This window comes from Pseudomassariella vexata (genome assembly GCF_002105095.1).
Source record: "Pseudomassariella vexata strain CBS 129021 chromosome Unknown BCR38scaffold_4, whole genome shotgun sequence".
Classification (NCBI taxonomy): Eukaryota; Fungi; Ascomycota; class Sordariomycetes; order Amphisphaeriales; family Pseudomassariaceae; genus Pseudomassariella; species Pseudomassariella vexata.
The window spans coordinates 1-19,304 of record NW_024467959.1 but is presented as its reverse complement, the minus strand read 5'-3'; the positions used below and the strand labels follow the sequence as shown (position 1 = coordinate 19,304).

The 19,304-nt window shown below is 49.4% G+C and overlaps 6 protein-coding genes and 1 non-coding gene across 7 annotated transcripts; 2 read left to right on the top strand and 5 right to left on the bottom strand.

Annotated features, from left to right (window-relative positions):
- Positions 1-1,225: 1,225 nt before the first annotated feature.
- On the top strand, positions 1,226-3,819 carry BCR38DRAFT_472501 (uncharacterized protein; the record flags this gene model as incomplete). The annotated part of the gene is made up of 3 exons (XM_040862912.1): positions 1,226-2,167; positions 2,240-2,897; positions 2,975-3,819. The coding sequence occupies exons 1-3, from the start codon at positions 1,490-1,492 to the stop codon at positions 3,817-3,819; spliced, it is 2,181 nt and encodes a 726-aa protein (XP_040717594.1). The 5' UTR covers positions 1,226-1,489.
- Positions 3,820-4,423: 604 nt separating this feature from the next.
- BCR38DRAFT_509234 (uncharacterized protein) lies at positions 4,424-6,117 on the bottom strand (the record flags this gene model as incomplete). Its single annotated transcript, XM_040864990.1, has 4 exons — positions 5,917-6,117; positions 5,601-5,885; positions 5,458-5,544; positions 4,424-5,400 (listed from the first exon to the last, which is right to left on the bottom strand). Exons 1-4 carry the CDS (start codon positions 6,086-6,088, stop codon positions 4,424-4,426), a joined length of 1,521 nt encoding a protein of 506 aa, XP_040717593.1. The 5' UTR covers positions 6,089-6,117.
- Positions 6,118-9,410: 3,293 nt separating this feature from the next.
- BCR38DRAFT_406991 (uncharacterized protein) lies at positions 9,411-9,743 on the bottom strand (the record flags this gene model as incomplete). The annotated part of the gene is made up of 1 exon (XM_040858120.1): positions 9,411-9,743. The coding sequence occupies one exon, from the start codon at positions 9,741-9,743 to the stop codon at positions 9,411-9,413; it is 333 nt and encodes a 110-aa protein (XP_040717592.1).
- Positions 9,744-10,384: 641 nt separating this feature from the next.
- Positions 10,385-12,667, bottom strand: BCR38DRAFT_406990 (uncharacterized protein; the record flags this gene model as incomplete). The annotated part of the gene is made up of 1 exon (XM_040858119.1): positions 10,385-12,667. One exon carries the CDS (start codon positions 12,665-12,667, stop codon positions 10,385-10,387), a length of 2,283 nt encoding a protein of 760 aa, XP_040717591.1.
- A 2,379-nt stretch (positions 12,668-15,046) lies between these two features.
- On the bottom strand, positions 15,047-15,118 carry BCR38DRAFT_t112. The gene has a single exon. It is a non-coding gene; the product is annotated as a tRNA-Gly (tRNA).
- A 280-nt stretch (positions 15,119-15,398) lies between these two features.
- Positions 15,399-16,487, bottom strand: BCR38DRAFT_406989 (uncharacterized protein; the record flags this gene model as incomplete). The annotated part of the gene is made up of 7 exons (XM_040858118.1): positions 15,399-15,548; positions 15,595-15,713; positions 15,784-15,799; positions 15,846-15,950; positions 16,090-16,146; positions 16,231-16,343; positions 16,445-16,487. 7 exons carry the CDS (start codon positions 16,485-16,487, stop codon positions 15,399-15,401), a joined length of 603 nt encoding a protein of 200 aa, XP_040717590.1.
- A 2,330-nt stretch (positions 16,488-18,817) lies between these two features.
- On the top strand, positions 18,818-19,283 carry BCR38DRAFT_406988 (uncharacterized protein; the record flags this gene model as incomplete). Its single annotated transcript, XM_040858117.1, has 1 exon — positions 18,818-19,283. A coding segment is annotated over one exon (466 nt), but the record flags the coding sequence as incomplete, so codon positions are not given.
- Positions 19,284-19,304: the final 21 nt, after the last annotated feature.

The window sequence follows — 19,304 nt, the reverse complement described above, 5'->3', positions numbered from 1 at the left end:
CATCGGACTCGAGGGTCCCGCGCTTGACAAGGATATGGCCGACAAGGCCCCGCTCCTTCACGAGCAGCAACTGCTGCATGGCCGTGGTGTGGTCGACTCGCGTTCAGTCCAACATCCCACCTGAGACCACGCCCCTTCACTGAGCCACGGCGCGGAGGTCCACGAGAGCCCTTCCAAGTTTCATCGTTGGTCCTGATCTTCTGGAGCTTCAAGATCTAGAAAATTGTCTGAAAATCCGCCAGAGTGGCCCGGACGAAATGGGCGCCGCGGGAAGGGTCTCGGCGGGGCCCTGGGCGAGTGGTGCTTGAAGTGCCATGAGCTAGCCAATCTCAAGGTTTGCACCCTCATGTCGTAAGTCTCGTGGGGGCCGCTACTGCTGATCGGTATTCCGGTGGGCGGGGAGCTGAATCGATGGGCAATGACGGCGGGGCATTGATGCGTGCCTAGCCGTCGGGATGGACCAGCTTCAAGTATAGAAAATATGCCTCTTGGCTGCACATTTCGAGAGTGCCGATCTCGCCTGAGCATAAGCGGGGCTGATACATCAGAAGATTCGGGGCCCAGGATCTAACATCCTGCCAACTGGCTGTTGTAGCCGAAAGCGGAACAACAGCCGTTTCGGGGCCAAGGCTGTGCGGTCCGACAGGCTTTCCCGGTGAAGGTAAGCACGCGGGTACATGCCACCCCCCAGGTCGGTGAGTATAAGATAATCACTGGCAGTACTGGAGAAGCGAAAGGCATAGAATCTTGGTGTTCCTATAAGTTCCTTTCAATAGCCGTGTAGGAAAGTTAGTGGCTATGCTTCAAGGAGGGTAAGTAGATACGCCTAGGGGGGAAAGGTACAACCACACCAAACCAAACCGTTACTTACAGTGTAATATCTAGCCGCCGAAACGTACTTCAGCCCCGTGCATCATGCTTTCCAAGTAGTGGGGCGCGGTCGCGATTTACGAGGGCCACTTCATTGAATATCGCAAAAGTGTTATCAGCAATGTCTGACCGATCAAGGATTAGCAAAAGAGACTTAACTAAATGATGAACGTACAATAACGATATTCTTACACTACTCTCTTACAATAAAATCTGCTCGTATGACTATCTGCTTAGTCGATCTGAATTTCAGCTTAAGAGCCAGTCCTAGAAGTGAGCGAAATTCAAACTGTAGTAGAACCAGTTGTTGCTTGAAAATCTTACTTCTGATGCTCTGCTGGCCTCGTCAATATTCGTCCAAGCCGAATATCCTTGTCTCTCAGCTCTCAAAATGTTTCAGGTAGTGCATGTCCTGCTCCTTAGACCTCGGCCGCTGCTGTGCCTCTCGGGCGTAGTTTCAAGGCTACTATCGAGCCGCCATACCCTCACGGTTGAGGAGCCTTGAAGACTATAAAATCCTTCTCGTGCGCTTTGCGACATTCTGGTCGATGCAGTGTTTAAATCTGTTTAAATCATCTAGTGTTAACGACGACAGCCAACGAACGGTATCGATGAAGTCATGCCTAATTATCATGAAGCTGATGTTTACCAATTGTCGAAGCACATCAGGGACGTGGAACACCTGAAAGAAATCCTGGAAATTTCCTCGGAATGTACCAACTGTTTCGCTTTTGCACCCAAATCCGCTTTTCCGGGCCAATGTAGCAGAGTACTCGGAAGAGGAAGATCCCTCACCATTAGAGGGCGTATGAACGACTTGCTAAAGGCGATCAATAGCAGCAAAGGTGAGGAGGATGAGGGTGTTCTATTACGGCTGCGGGACGTTGCCCGCGCGGCCATTTGCATGCCAGGACATGTTGTGCCGGTGTTCAAGCATGGATATTCCTATGCTACCCAGGAAGCATACGTTGAGGCACTACTGCAGAGCCGCCTGCGCTCGTACCATTCATCAATCACCGCCGTGGAGAAAATCGAAGACACAAAAACGATTGGCAAGGGGGATGATGTGGTCTCAATCAACCCCAGCGCTTCGACTCGCTTCGATTCCAACAGTGCAACCAAATTTGAACCTGGTGCCAGCCTCGAAGAAATCATAGACGAGGACAAGTATAATGAATTGTCTCACGACAACACGATCGAAACGACAACAATCGTGAACTACGAAGCCAAACGGCATGTAGCTAGTGCGATGAGGGATGCACTGTGTGGACAGACTGGGACGGAAGCTAGTCGCCCTGTACTCCATCGGAAATAAGCAACCATTGTGGTCCCAATCAATACTTCACGTCCAACTGCAGATTCTTTCCAGCTGTATGAACAGCCACCTCCCCGCACACCAGAGAGGCCACTGCTCCAATACCTGTCGTCTCCAAGTACCTACGATGCCTCGTCTCCGGAATCTGTCATCTCTGAGGAGCCCACCAGGCTTTTCGATCTATCGGACAGCTATATTCCGGAAGAAACTCCCCTTAAGGAGGATGCAACCGTCGAGGCTTCGTTCCTGGGCAAAGTTCTGTCCGAGAGTCCCCTTGCGAGACCAGCATATCTTTCCAAGACGGGCAAGACAGTTGACCGACACAACGACCTCAGCTACGAACATGCTTCGAGTGAAATCACCGAAATAAGAGCATTGCCTGCGTTGCCGCCTCCTTTGATAAAATATACCTCAGTTGGAGACGACGAAGCTCCAGATGGATGCGGAGAAGATGAGGTCGTGTCGACTAATACCTGTGAGAACAGTCGACACGCCGACTCTGTAGTGCAATATCCCATTCTGCGAAGACGCCACTCCCACTCTCACTTAGGGTCGAATTGCTCAAAATTGGATAACTCCTGCCCGCGCTCAAACGTTGGGCCACCCGCTCTAAAGCTTCGGTTATTCCGAAAGCAGTCTATGGATCTGGAAGACTTCCAGTGGTGGGAAAACTCCATATACGGGCCTCGGAGTGATTACGAAGAGGATCAAGGTACGTAACTCCTGGGACGTGACTCCTGGGATTGAATTACATATTTGTCTAGGGCTAACTAATGCCTTAAATCAAAGCCTACAATCTACAGAGGTTCCGTTCTAGGCCTACAAGGAAGGGGATTGACGGAAATATGCCAACACTTGGCACAAAACGCGAGATGAGATTCGGCGAGTGGAAGACGCAGAACAACATGCACCGGCCCATACACGGTATTATTCACCGGATCCGCGAATCGCTGACGAATACCACGCACGTCTCGGGTTACGTGTACTGCTTCAGAGAAAGGAGCAACCTGGACTTTCGCAAGATCGGCTATGTGGAGGCCGAACCACCGACTGCATATCGACACCAAGACGGCTGTTTGAATTCGATGTTCTGGCAGCAGAGCTTCGTCGGGCTTGATGAAGAAAAGGCTCCACCGGAAGTGCAAGAAAGGCTTGATACTTGGGGCAAGATTTGCTCATTAGATGCCGTGCACGAGTTTAGCATATTCATGCCGTGCGCTGTCAGGTCAATGGAAGCCCTGATCCATAAATCGCTGCACAAATACCACCGGAAGGTGGTAGAATGCAGGAGAGCCGACTGTACGACACAACACCAGGAGTGGTTCCAATTGGAAAAGCACGCCGCTCGGGACGTTGTCCATTTATGGAGGACTTTCAGTCAGTCTGAACCTTACGGCCAGTCGGGAGTGCTGTGTGAGTTTTGGAGCAACAAGTCTTGGGAGATGTACAAAGCATCATTCTTCGACAGGAGTAACGTTAAAGCTTGGATGGAGTCTCATCTCAAGAGCGCTATCGAGCAGGCCAGACAAGCGAAGGATAAGAAACGTATAGAGAAGTTCCATGAGGATTTGTTGCGCCTAAAGTACGACAGGAACCGTTCCGAGAAATATATACTGCGTGTAGGCACTATTTAACTAATTTCAGGAGAAAATAATTTCTACTTGATAAGCCGAACGTACACGTAAAATCTTCGTTTTGTAAATGCCTCTCGTAAGACATCACCCAGATTTCAGTCTGGCTTGGTAGTATTAGGGGCATGCTGAAGTTTGATTCCGTGTGCGAAGCGGCCTCCATTGGCTCTCGTAATCGTTATCGGACTTATTGCAAGCTATAACGAAGCATAGAATTGAGTGTGTCTCTTAAGTGCCCAAGTGCAAAGGAGTGAAGGTGGCCGTAAGGGCCCTAAATACAGAAAAATGTGCCTTTTGACTGCGCATTTGAATCAGTTACTGATACACCAAAGGTTTTGTTTCTGAAGTTCTAGCAGTTGGCTGTGCACCAAGGGTTTGATGCGCAGGGTCCATCTGTCTCATCAGCAACTGACTGTAAAAGCAGTAAAGGAAATGACAGCCGTTAGAGGTCGAGGGCTGGTGCGGCCCGACAATCGTCCTTGTCGTTGGATATGAATAACGCCACACAAGTCGAAAAAAGGTTCCGCGTGACTGAAAATGGAAAGGCAACAAGTATACGTTAGAGGGGAACAGCTTGTTTTCCTGGGTTGGTAAATCGAGCACGTCCTCACTCGTTGATTATAGATGCTCCGCCCTCTTGCTCTTCGTTATCGAAGCCATCCTCGCCTACCACAAGACTCCACGAACTATTATCGTTGACCATCTCCTGGTTATCACTGTCGCCCAGGTTCAAGTTAGCATAGCGTCTAGACGTCTCAGACACCAAATCGCTGAGAATTGACAAGTCATCGGTGCTCGGATTGAAGAAGCTAGGTACTCGGGATTGGTCCGTTGAGTCGTGCTTCCTTCTCGATGGGAGTTTCTCATCGAGCGTGCGTTTGGTATCTTTGCGGACATGGTCCGTTAAACGCTCCAGCAGCTGGCGGCGTGTTCGTACCTCAGAAGGCCCCTGGCTCTTGTAAACATCCGGAAGACGCCAGTTAAGGTAAATGTTTCGGTGCGTTGGCCGCACTTGCATTTCGTCCCCGTGCGCACAGAAATAGTACCAGCATAGACGGCAGGTCTGTTTGCTGCTGCCGATATACTTGTACCTATTCCAGAACTGTCGGGGATGGACTATTCCCTGCCTGATAAGAGCCGAGTGAAGTTGGACTTCAGCGTGAACAATCGGCCGGAAAGACTTCTTGTTGATTTGTTGTCTGATTTCATCGTCTAGGCCGATAGCTTGCATGTCCGCTGCTTGCTGCAGGTAAGGCTCGGGATCTTCATCCTCCCAGAGCAAGTTCCTCACGATGTCAGCGGCACTAAGCTCTGGGTTGGAAATGGGCTTGGCCATTTTAGTGCTTGAAGGGACAGGGATAATGGCGAATTTTTGAAAAAGCTCAGGCCACCGTTCGTATGCCGCTACGATAACCTCAGCGGCCTGTCGATACGACAGCAACCGCCCGAGGTAGTGACGCAGCTCACACCAAGACTCCGAACTCAGCATGGCCCTATTATTGGACTTCTTCAGTATGGCCTCGCCGATCCTATTTTCCTTGTTCGCGTGAATGCTCTTGAGAAGTGTCTCGCAGTCACTGAGGACTGTCGTTCACATTAATTTCCAATGGCTTATAGCATTCAACTGGTGAATAGACGTACACTTCTGCTTATCGTTTTCGGACGTAATATCCTTTGTAAAGTCTGCTCTGGAATAGAGCATGCGTAACTCCTTTTCCAGTTCCGAGGCTGTTGGAATTGTTAGTTATGCTGTAGACCTGTATGGCAAGACTCGGGATAGGTACTGGACTGCGATTGTTCCCGTCGCTTGCAATCAGCAATGCATGCATCCAGGTGCCTCAGGAGATTATCCAAGTACGCCTTCACTCGGGGGAAGTTGAACGACAATATTCGCCAAATGATCTGTTTAGTCAAAGGTTTACGTTGCAGTTCATTTGGGTTTTTGTGGATTAAACCAAGGAGTCTCGCAAGAAAGACCTTCACCTTCTGAAGCTCCTCGACACTTCTGTGGTTCGAAGCTACGACATATATGGTGTGTTCATGCCCTTGGAGTATTGCGATTGCTGTGACTGTATCTCCACCTCGGTCACTATCGCATACCTGTGCGAGCTTGTTGACGAAGGATTGAAATGCGTCCACTGATGAATGCAGAGAGTCCTTCGGAGTCACGAGACTCGCCAGACACATCCCGATACTGCTTGATGACACGATTCAGTGCATTCTCAAGGATTATAGGCTGGTATAGAAGCTCCAACGCAGTTGGATCGTCCATAATGGGCTTCTCGGGGGTCTTCGGTGCCACTACAACCGGCTTTATATCAGCGAGTACTCTTCAACCCAAATTTTAGAACTATTAGACAGACACAAACGCTCGAACTTACTAGTATACGATACAGGTGCAACTACCTCAAAATAAGAAAGTTCAGTGTTACGAATTGATGTAACTATGTTGAAACTATTTATTTTGTTGCTTAGGTCGACATGAGAAACGGCGGGGCCTTTTATACATCCCGTTTCTTGGAGGCCTACCAAACCACCTGGCAAGTCGCAGCTCGCCAAAATTTGATCCTCACCAAGTAAGAATTAACGATGCCGACATGGGAATACTCCACTGATCACAGTGGATTATGCCTCTCTATAAACTGTTGTTATATGCATGCAAGGCTAGCACCCTTGGAGTGCCATTCGTGCCGAACGGTGCCACGCAGGATAGCATGCCGCGGATAAGACTTATACCGGCCGGTCGATGCAGGAGGCCACCTCTTTAAACACATTGAGAGCTTTGGTTGGTGCAACAGATCTCGCGTCGATGGCCAAGGCTAAAGGCTTGTCTTTAGGCTGCCGTCAGGCTGACTCTTATCGCAGCAGCATCACCTCGCAACCAATAGCATTGAAAATTTGACAATTGGACCCCTGTGAAAGCCGGATACCTACGTCCACCCTAGCTCTTGGAAGGTCGCCATGTTAGAACCAGTCTGAACCACAACTCCACCGAGAATATATCGCACCAGCTAATAGGCTGGACATGCTTTATATGACGGCCAGGGCCGTTTACAGGAAATTCAAGGCAGACTGACGTCAAAACATGCCTTGGAAATTGAAGCACACCTGCACCCGATCAAGTACCATATCTGGACACACAATTCCGGCAGGATTGGCGCAGACGAACTGCTTCTGAGTCTGTCCTGTGAACTTCAGGGCCTTGACTGCGACTCATTTACTGAGCCATTGAAAAGGCTGAAAATCCAACCTCTATTGTTTGCCCAAAAGGTACATGAGATTTTCTAGGGTATGTAAGTCATCAAGGGGGAAGGCGGGGTTGGGGTTGGACGCGAGGTTTATGAATAGGAGGCTTCAGTAAGCGAAGTCCGCAGCGCAGACTGCGGCAACAGCTGCAGGGGCTGACGAATCATCTGGCACCACGTAAGTTAGCGGCGCTCGCATCTCCGGATGCTGTTACAGCCAATAACGTAGTTTCATATGCACGCCGGGTGACCTGATCTAAGACCATCTGTATTCTATAGAGACAAATACGTATCACGGTATTCGCATTATAAGTGGGCCAGCCATGGGACATGTAATACGTTAAGATATTAATCCCTGCGGAAGTGTAGATCTGGCTCTGCTGCAGTTTCGTCGCGACTAGATAACCTTGGTTTGATTACATCTGCGAGGAAGGAACCAATAATATAAATCAGGGCAGACAGAGAGTGAACACATGCGCTAGATGGCATCTGTGCATATTAATACCTGTATATGAATTTCCTTCCTTCACTGTCTTCACACTCATCAGGCAAGAAAGTATTGAACTCAGCGAAGCCCTTCCCACCCCCACCTCCCCTTCCCCATGGCAGCTCTAGACGATCGCGAAGGTACTTTCTCACAGTATGGGGCTTATTTGCCACGAACTTCCTAAAAGAAAGCGGCATATCACCGCAAGCTAGAACGTCGACTATGTAGACATCTGTGCTGAAAGGCATGACGTTTCTATTATTGGGGTCGTTTAGCCATGACACAATGCGTTAGTTGTATACCATTCATCGAACTCATTAACGATAGAGCTACCTTAGTCTGTATTCCTTGCTAGATCCACAGGAACGGGACTTATGACTTCGTTGGTCTCACCTCGTTGATTTCTTTTTAGTTAAATTGTCGACTGAATTGTACACAAATGGCGACTTTCACTCCCCTGTCCTTTCATGCGTAAATATTGGGTGGTTGAAATATGCACCACCGCCCATCGGGCCTACAAAGGCGTCCCGAGGGACCGGGAACGATATCATGACATCGGCATACGTACAAACTTGCATCTAAAAAAACAGGTAGCATGAAAAAAGAACACTCTCTTCGATGGTATTGGCTTCTAAACAAAACCCTTCTCTGCGGCATTGTACTTCAAGCGCATTTACTTACGAATTTCATGATGAGCAACTTGAAATACTCAGCGCGGAAAACATAGAATAACACTGAAAGACGAACACGGGGAGGCCTGGTGCGGTTTCCCTTGTATGTCGTGGCTAGGAGCTGGTTCCGCTCCACCTTTCTCGTGGAAACTCTCGACGGTCTTGCATATTAGCCGCTAGTTTCATGCTTCGAGCTTGACACGCTCAAATCTGTCCCACCCCTCGACCTTGATCCATATCATGGGGTTTCTGATTGAGAAAACGATAGAAAATTTCCCCCATGTCGACTTTATGAATTGGGTGACGGCTGCTAGAATCTCATCATCGTAAAGCTCCCTAGCTGAAGTTGCCTCTTTCGCCAAGCGGCCAGTCCTATCCGTTATGTTAGAATAATAAAGAAAAATGTAGTCGAAGAGGACAATGGTAATAAGGACGCAATTAAAACAGGGCCAGTTCACCATATCAGATTTGTTCTGCCTTCTGCTAATGTAATGTGACTTCAGATGCCCCACTACTGTCACCCATCTGTATCTGGCCCCTAACGTCTAATAGTAAATTCATCACAGACGTGCCATATTACCGTAGACTATTCAAGCTCAACTTGCCCCATTAGACGCTAGGCTGAGCTTAAATAAATCCACATCGTGTCCCCCATTTGCAAGTATTAATTTTAGTCTGATGGATTTCATATACAATCTATTTAAAGAATCTGGATCTTGAGCTAAGGTATGTGACCGTAAATTTGAAGTTGTTCCAACGCGGTGAACACAGGAAACAGTGGATAACACGACCACCACTGCAGATGCAGTCGTCTTGGTCAGGGGAGACGGTCGGGAAACACCATCGTTAGACCCAGGACCCAACACCTATGCACTTGCCAACAATTGCAGTATGCCGACAACTAGGATCTTCGAGGATTCGAGAAATCCCACTGCAACACGCTTTTCTTGGGTAAGGTGAATAAATTTGGGTTAAACATTAACTGAATATATCTATCCCACTAAGTCATGAATATTCTTGATGGATATCTAGTTTTGGGAGCTACCGAACTACCATTAACGCATCCCTTAGGCATTATGGAGAGCCAGATGCAAGGAGCAGTAGCAGTGTTTTTATTTTAGTCTTTGACATTAATTTCCCGTCTAATTTAATCCAAGGGTCGGAACAACCTCACCATGCCAACCTGGTGAGCTAGGGTTGGCGTGGATTATCACCAATACCCTCAACATTCTCCAGACTTTGGTTGCCAAGTCTCAAATAGCTATTTTGAACGTGCTGGGGGTCCCTGACAGTCGTAATTTTGAGTAATTTGAAGGTGCTAAGAAAAGACAGGAAAAAGACGAAAGCCAGCGTGCTGGCGAGGACAAGACCAGTATAGTATCGGTCGATTCTCAGGTATGGCGACGATGAGACCGAAAGAGCGTTGTCGTGAAGTGGCGCAGTGACGGCGAGGGCAAGATCGCCACGAAATGCTTGTTGATGTGGTAGAGACAAACTCAAGGCAACGGCCGTGTATAAATACATATAGACACCATGCTTATGATTTGCTCGAAACGGCGGCCGCTTATAAATACAACTAGACAGCGCGCCAAAAGAAGGTTAGTCGGGCGGAGAAAGAAGGGATGCGAAAATGTGCAATTAACCACAGAGGGACCCTGGGTAGGTCGCCTTTAAAAACACAGGGTACATCAACCTTGCAAAATCGACCGCAAAGACAGCAGAAGGAGATAGAAGCCCTGATGTTTGAACCATTCGCCATCCGGAATTTGCTTTTGAAAGCTCTTCCACACCGCTGCCACGGGCGATTAATGGAATATACTCTATTTCTCGCCGGCTTAAGTGACACGATTTTACTTCGTAATAAGTCGTCTCGACTATGCGGTTCAGAAGAGCGGCGCGTTCACATCGCGGTGGGATTCTGCTACCATTTAATCACTTAATGACTCGAAGGTTTCCAAATCATGTGATAGCAGCAACAGCTCGAATCCCTCCCCCTCCTGTGAGGGATCTGCAGCATGAACTGGCCCAGCGTAATTGTCGCACGTCGGTATAAGAAGCTTTTTGAGATGCTTAAATCAAGGATGCTTTCAAGCATGCCGACAACTGCAATAAGCGGACAACACACGCAAGGACACGAAAAAGGAAAAAACGGGCCGGCCAACCAGCTACTCGTCAGATTTCTCCAACTTGGAGTTCTCCTTGGCCTTTTTAGCTCTTGGTTCCGGCAATGAAGGTGCCTCACGTCTGCCCGCAGAAACCGTTGGACCAATATAAGTCCTTATTTGACCTGTCCGGGCCCCGCCGGGGACGCCGAACAGTAACGGTGCTGAGCTTGAAGCCTTTTTTTGGGCCTCTGCGCGAGCGGCTGCTTGTTTCGCCATAGCTTCCGCATGAAGTCGTTCGTTAGCCGCCTTGGCTTGCGCCGCGGCACTGGGCTTCTTCTTGCTATTCGGCAGGAATCCTTTAGGCGTGGACGGGGACGGCTTCGCCCTCAGCGCCGACGAAGCAGGCCGACCAGCTTTCCCACCCTTGGAGGCCTCGGATTGCTCCGACTTCTCCGCAGATGGTCGTCCTTTGGCGGTCGCCGTGCGAGGAACGTCAGGCGTCTTCGGGGTCTGCGGTGCCGCTGAACGTTCCAACAGGAACTTGTTTGAGTTAAACTCTGGTGCTTTGGTATCCAAAGAACCTGCGTGCTGCTCCGAGTAACGCTGCGCCTGAGCTTCGTCTGCGGTAGTGCGTTCGACCATCGTACTAACTTGTCCGACGGGCGCATTCCTCGCTTTGGCGAGCTGACTGGCCGGCTTCTTCATGGGGCGCTCTCCTTGCACTTGACGCGGGGGCGTCTCGACTCCATGCACCGGGTGCAGGACTTGAGAATTACCCGAACTCGGAAGAAGTTGAGGGCTAGAAGTTTGGGGTTTGGCCAGGGAAGCGGTAACAGCAGTCACTGGTGCAAAAGCAAGTTTGGTAGTTGGCGGAGGACGAGTGGCCGATCTCACGGATGCTCGACGAACAAACTCAGACGTAGAACGAGTAGCCGGTGACGAGGAAGGATCTGGCGCATCGCTCATATCCACTTCGAAGTCCGTTGTCACAGTCCCCGGGGGGTGCTGCGATTCGGTAACAGAGAAGCTAGACGAATAAAGCGACAGCGACTCTTGCTCGACGCGAATCGGATTCTCAGGTTTTGGGTCGTTCTCCGGGATGTCAACGACTATCGGACTTCCGGAATCCTCATGCACGAATGGAGAGGACTGCGTTATCTCAGTGCCAACCTGTTGGCCGGCACTTGTTGCCAATCCAGAAAACATCCTATCTGCAGGAGCATCGAAGGTGAGGCCGGCAAGTTTGTTGGTATTGACGGTCATAAGCCAAGGGCTATTCTTCAGTACAGTGGCGGGATTGGCTGCAGCATTACCACGATCTGGCAAACCAACGGACGAGATCGAAGACGAGGCGCGGTTGTCGGGAGGGAGCTTGGGAGTTTGTGAAGAGTTGTACTCTTCATGTATTTCGGACCAAGTTTGGATAGGCGGCGGAAGGTGAGACGGGGGTCGGTTTGAGTATGTGGCCGCGAGACGGGGGGGCCTGGGGGCGATACTCGATAATTGGTCACGAAAGCTCTTCTTGAAGCCTGACGTCCTTGGGATAGTAGAAAGGGTGCCGTGACGAGCACTGTTGGTGAGGGCGACGGTGGCAGAAAGATTGATGCTGCGGGTCGCAAAACCTTTTGGCGCGGATGGGGGATCTTCACACATCCAGTCGTTCAGGTTAGGCTCGGGTCGAGGAGGCGGACGTATCTCAGGGCGGATCTCATTTGGCTGACGGATCCAGTTCTTTGGCAATAGTGAGTACTTCAAGGCCTGTAAAAATGCAATGGCAAACTTTGTAGGTACATGCATCACGGAAGCCACCATCGCCACTATCAGAACGACGGCGAACCACATCAACACCACGAGCTGGCAGGTCGACCAAAAGGTGGTTGAGACCAAACCGAACAGACCGAGAGAGTTGACGGTGTGCTTGCTCTTGATAAACGTTGAGTGTAACCAGGTCATGCACTCGCGTAGCTTGCGACCTGGCCATGCTAGGCATTGCTGCTTCGCGAGGTCCAGCTTTGCAACGCTTCGCTGCCACCAGAGGCGTAGCTCCGAAATCTTGTGCTTTAATCGGAAATACAGGCTGAGGACGGGCTCACGCACGATGGCGTACGTCCAGGCAGACCAGAGGAAAACCGAAAGGCAAGTAGCCGAAAGCACGGCGTGAAAAAAGAGTGATAATATGAAAAGACCGAAGAACGGCACGATTTCGAAAGCTGTGAACGGCATCAACACCGCTCCCCACATAAGTGGGAGGTAGATGATGGCCGTGTCGTCTTTTTTGCCGGTGTAGATTATTATACCCATGAGGGTGAGGTACAGGGCGTAGTACCTGTCGGGAGAGGTCATCTTCCTGACACAGGATTAATCGATGGGTGACAAGAGGAGTACAGAAAGAGAGTGCAGAGAATTTATACAAATTTCTGGACAAATATATGATACGTTCACAAGGCAATTGCTATTGTAGTGACGAAATAATGGTTTCTGTATGTGGGATTGAAAGCTGGCAAATCGATCATGATGATTGCGTTGCGTTGTGAACTTCAAAAGAAAAAGATAGAAAGACGCGGTGCGAGTTTTGGAGGGGTCTTAAATAGCTGTGAACTTGCAGGTGGTCGCCAGGAAGGTACGCGAACTAGCATTAAAAACGCAGTGCGTGAGTACAACGTGACGAAGACGCGTAATTTGGTTGAGATCAACGGAAACTTCAACTTCAAAATCATCCAAGTACATTTTGCATCGAGTAGCTACATGTTTCGTCTTTACATCTCGAAGAGCATACATACACGATCTTAGTACTTAATTATCTGCTTTGCATAGAATTATCATGCCGTCGTGACTTGAACTGCATATCCATGTGATATTCGGCGTTGAACTGCCCAATTACTCAAGTTCAACAAAGGGTTATGGAATCTGTCAGACTTGTCACTGCACCTGTACGACCCCAATCGGGCCATTATCTCACGGTAAGGAACCCCAAACCAGGACTATTTTATGGGCTGCTTAGACAAAACAAATTGTTCTTCGGGTCCGCAGTGTTGCGTGCCAACACTCTGTCAAGTCGCCAGGCAGCGTCACTTCTTCGTATTCAATCATTCCGCTCGAATATTTTGGAACGTGATCGATATAAAATGGCTAAGTCAAACTTCTAGATAAAATGATGGCATCGGATAGGATTGACTGAGTGAAGTAACGAAACAGAAGTCTACAATGACGATACTTGATGCCCTTAATTGATGGCAGGGCGCGAGCACGATACTACGAGGGAAAGTGAAAGTGCTCAAGTCCCGATTTGAAAACATCATATCAACGACTTCCAAGCTGATTGATTGATTGATTGATTGAAATTTAACGTCTCATCGCGTGAGACGTGCCGGGCGCAGTGCCGGCATGGTCTATGCTAGTCGAATCTATGTTACAGGGGACTGTCTTCATCTAACATTCCTGTTCAGTGCGATGGGCAGATCTCAGTAAAGAAATTGGTCTCCTCCGCCCATTGACAAAACAAACGAGCTCCCTTGGCCGTGCCTAGGAGGGAATCTATACTATTCTTGGCCATATGCGCTTTTAGATGACCGGGCGTGGCCTTGCGGCCGCGCTTGCAAAAGTAGAAGTGGACTGGTGTCTTTGTCTTTCCACACCCGCAGTTGAGCAGTGCGTCGCGATGCTGGAGTCTCTCGTGGTAGGTCACGAAATCCCCGTGGTGCGACCTCGCTGCGAGTAATCTGCCTAGGTGTTGCCGTGGCAGGCCAAGTTCGGGGGGTCGCGGGTGGATAGCGATCCCTAGATCTCGATACTGTTGAGGGCAGGTAGTGGCCCATCGATCGTTGAAACTCTTCCAAGTGTAGGATCTCGCGATTCTCTTTATATGTGCGAATGAGGCCGGGTGTTGTGTCTTGGGTGGTTGCTCACAGGCCGCTTTGGCCTGGACATCTGCTTCTTCGTTTCCGGGGATGCCTACGTGTCCTGGGCACCACCAGATATACACTTGTCCCGGGGATGTCCAGGGTTTTCGCTCTCTCTGTGACCAGGTTTTGGACAGCTCTTGGAAGGCGGTGAATTTTGCTTGACTGCTTCCTGATTGGAAACTGAACTCAAAGCTGTCGCATGTAGTCGGACAGGTCACGTGATGACAAAACCACCCTCGCTGAGCGGAAGCGCTCCGGGTAGTACCCCAGCCTAAAGCTAGCTGTTGCCAGATCCGCTAGGATCTCCCATAGGGGTTCACCGCAGGCCTTTAGCAGGCCAGTGGGGATCAGGTCGTCGCCGGGAGCCTTCCGAGCAGCCGTTCCTTTGATGATAGACTCGATATCCATTGTGGTCACCTCCCTAGGGACGTTCAGCTCTGGTCTCGTCTGTAATAGGCCGCGATCGAGGTCCGATAGATCTATACACGGGTCTGGGAAGAACCTCTCAGCTAGTAATTTTGCCTTCTCATCATGTGTACGTGCCGTAAGCGTGTCGCCGGCGTCCCTCCGGAGATCTGGCAAGCCGTGGGCCTCAGAGGGGGCCCAGCTCCGTAGCCTAGCCCACCTCTGCAGTGCCCACAGGCTTTTGTGATCCTTCGCCGTCCCCTCGAGCTTCTCGTGCCAGCTACGCGTCTGCGCTTCGCTGATTTCGAGCCGTTGTTTTTGGCCGGCTCTTGTATATTCGTCCCAGTTGGTCTGCGACCTTGCCTGGAGGTAGTCCCGCCGTCGTCTCTTCGTCTCAGCGCAAAAATTTTACAATTGCAACTCCGGGGAATCGAACCCCGACCCCAAGCTTGGAAGGCTTGGATCCTAACCATTAGACCAAAGTTGCTCATCGATAATAATCGCGTTCAAATTGGAGCCTTGGAGGTTGAGGCACAGCGCATTGGGAGCATTGAGAGAACTATGGTCCGTGCGCTTGTAGTGCTTACAACAGGCCGGATATCCGAAGCAAGGGTTGACTAATCTCGCCAACCACCTCACCACCCCGCATTGGTTGGTGGGTGAGCGAATTAGTAAGCAAAACGCTGGTGATCTTGGCCACTAGTGAGCTTGGTGAGGTGAGCTGAGGTTGATGGGTTTATGGTTAGAATTACTGCTGAGAAATGAAGCTATCGCCAACCTCGCCGGCGCCGTCCCCTAGGAACATGCTGGCCGAGTTGGCTATAGCTTCCTCTGTAGCCTCGCAGTAGTATACTCATCGCCGTCGCCTCGGTAGTAACTTTCGTGAAACCGGGGCTTCTTAGTAGGCGGCGAAGTGGCTAAGATGTCCAAATTAGGGTAGTCTTGTTGCCACACTTTCTATACCATAGCCTTGGCCTTATTGATCCAAGTATTCTGGTCAGCCCAAGTCTCTTCAAACCATGACCAACCGTAGCCCGGGTGTAGTGCCAGCGCGGTGTATTGTATCAGTATATTATCAAGCTCTGTTAACGTAGTAGTTAGATGATAGTTAATTATTATGGTGGATTTGGCCGTTAAAGGGACTACACTTACTATCATAGTACTTTTTCTGGATATTATGGCCATAGGCCCACAACCACGATGGACGGACCTACCGCGCTCGGAGAAGGTAAATCCACGGAAACACTGAAAAAAGTGCTCTTAAGCTTCCAGGAGCATAGGACTGGCCTCAGCCGAGGCTTGGCGAGATGACTATAATACTGGAGTTGGCGTTATAGGGTCAATTGAACCCTACATAGTACAAGAGTCGCGGCTTGAGCGCCAGAAGAATACTAAGATAATAGGGAAGTTTCAAGGTGCCAGACATTCTGTAGAGATTTTCAAGTTAAGAAGCCTTACATAGGGTCCTACAGGGCTGGCAGTGACCCCCATCACGTTAAAAATAGCTATTTGGGCCTTGGTAACCATAAGCTAACCAGGTTGCCTAACTAGATCCTCCGGTGAGGGTGTTGGTGATAATCCACGCTAACCCTGGCTCACCAGGTTAGCCTGGTGAGGTGAGTCCGACCCTTGATCCGAAATGAGGTACTTGAGCAAGTATACAACCACCCCAGGGACTTGAATGTATTGCTGGAACGTCATCTTATTGATAGCTAACAGGTGTATCTAGATTGTCAGGACAGTGGCTCGTGCGCCTGCCAGTATATCTAGGACAATCACTTCGGCTAACTACGCAGCTCTCTTCTATACACACACATCACACAATATAGACTGTCCAACGTGTCAAGTGAAACCATGGTGAAGATGTAAGTGCATCTATCGGGGGATATATTGTGCTAACAGTTTATTAACTCTGGGTGCGCCGTCTCTTACCTAGGAAAATCAAACACGTGCAGATTTAGGCGTCGTTACCGATTGCTTGAATGGAACAAGTACTGGATTCTCTTTAAAATTAGAGTTATCAGGTATCTCCCCATATCGTTGCCCTCAAGATTCGGGGCCCAGAATGGTGATATCATGAGCCACCCAGTTAATTCATCTAGCCATAGCCAGTGGTAATAATTGTTTCAAGATTATCCCATTATATAACCTCTTTAGCAACACTTGGCCGTATAGAAATATTCTGCTGCAATCCTAGTCTCTATTGCTGAATTTGACGCACGTAATCGCCAGATGAATGTGGTACTTCATCACATGTCAAAGTACCAAGCTTTAAAGGCCCATTAGTACGACAAAAACACTGATTAATATTTTCCGCAAATTCTTCATCATAGGTAGAGTTTTCGTAGATTTGAACGTTTAGCCTATTACAAGTCGTGGAGGCGGGTCAAGGTGGGTAGCCTGTTGCAAATTGGATAGTTTGAAGGATCTTGCGTCGGCCGACAACAGTATGATTACTCTACTATGATCCCACGATAAATCCAGTATTTTGCTTTGATTACACTGTGAGAATATATTCCCTCGTTTAAGATATAAAATCTCTAATGTTTTAGTCATGTCTGAATATGTCAATTTCTATGTGTTTCTGTGGATCGAGGCGAGAAGACCACACGCCACAAACGGCCAGTGGTTGACTAGAGCTTAATTCAACAAGTATAACCCAAGTAGCGTTTTACTACGACCCAGAAACCAACGGCTAACATCCAGTTGGTCTTAATTTATTTCACAACTTCATTTGTATTGGCTATACCTCCTCCCACGATCGACAGTGAGAAGATGTCGTTCCTTTGATCCCAACTCCTGAATGTCCACCATGCAAGTTTGCCTTCCCGATTTACGCAACCGCCGTCACCTCTGCTTGTTGCAGGGCGAGAGTGATGTTCAAGAATTTCCAATACCAGTCAAGCTTTACCGTCTCTTTGGCTTGGATAACATCGCGAGGAATTGCTCAAACAAGCACCAAGCTGCCAAATCGGCAGCTTCGCAATGCAAGCGCACACGAATTTTGCCAGTCTGGTTCACCTGATCATTATTCATGACCAATGCACACAGAAATATCAACAATCACAGACTGCGGTGCAGGAGACCTGGCCTACATTGTATTTGCGCAACATCACAAAAACATCAATTCATTCAAACACGCACATAATGCTAAGGCTACAAAGGCCACTTCATATACATGACTCCAACTACATTGAAGCCCGGCACTGCTGACTTCCTAAGATGAACAACATCTCAGACGAATACTTCCTGAGCTTTGACGGATGGAAACGCCCTACATATGCAAGAGGGTTTGAGACGGGAACATTGGGAAGCACGATGGTGCTGGCTCACTTTAGACGGAGGAGGCATAGTTGCAATAGATAAGCTCACACAAGAAAAACCAACAAGCTGTGGTCAGTGGGGGGATTCGTCATCGTATGATGGCGGTCCAGATTATTGGGGGACATCCACCAGCTTGTTGGCTCAACAAAAACATTGAAAACAAACTGTACTTCTAAGCGCTCTGCGACGTGAATTGTAGTATGTATCTACATGAGAATGTAACCCAAGTGTTGAATAAGCCCATCTTCCAGTTCCCTACATCCGACTTTGAACTTCCCCGCATTGAATAAATGGAAAATTCCCGACGGGTTACCACCTGGGCAGGTGAGATGTGTGTCTTCCGTTCTCGAAGTGTTTGCGGCTAAATGGGAAGTCATCACCAAGACGGATTGAGTCTACGACCTGCTCTAAGAAAGAGTCTTGCTCAATGTCTCTGCTCCTCCCTTTGCCTACATATCCGTAGATCGACAGAGGTTGTTAGCGCTTTCAATACCCAGCGACACTTTCAAGATGGCCTTTGGCCCAGCCCTAGGGACTCTAAATTTCTCCAACGTAAAGTAGATGCAAGCGGGTCCTCGGAGCTTCACAATGCGCTCGTCAGACACAACTCAATCATCGTGTCCTGCGCACCACCTTCTGATCCCATGCTGTATCCAATTATAATACCCGGTAGTGTCTCTTCGGAGCAGCGGCACTTGGGGATTAAGGGCTTTATCACTCAATAACAGGTGAAAAGCTTTCCTTGGCGTCGACTTCAGTCCCTTCGTGGCAGAATGAAAAGCATTATTTGCTGTCTTCTTCCATTTCCAGGCGACGTATCCAAGCACGCAGGCTGCCAATAACAACCTTTTGCAGAGTCATCATGTCGTCCATCTCCAGCTTCCTCTTCGCCCTCGCGGCCCTCGTGGTGCAAGCCACTGGTTTTCCAGCTCCCGACCCCGAACTGGTCGTCCGCAGCCCAGCAGCAGTCTCCTGTGCCCCCATCCCCTCAGCAGGCACATACCCAACATGGCAACAACTCCCCCTCCAAACCACGCTTCCCGACCCCTTCCTCCCCCTCTCCCAAACCACGACCGACTCCGGCAACTCGGCGGCGGACATCATGTCCGGCAATGCCGCCGGCCGCATCACCTCGCCCGATGACTGGTATCAATGCCGCCAGCCCGAGATCCTGCAGCTACTCCAGGAATATCAGTACGGATACTACCCGGACCACGCGCAGGAGACAGTCAAGGCGACACGGAGCGGCAATAATGTCGACATTGAAGTGACGGCTGGCGGTAAGACGGGGAAATTCAGGGCGACGCTGAGTCTGCCGAGTAGGAGTAGTGCGTCGGCCAAGGTGCCTG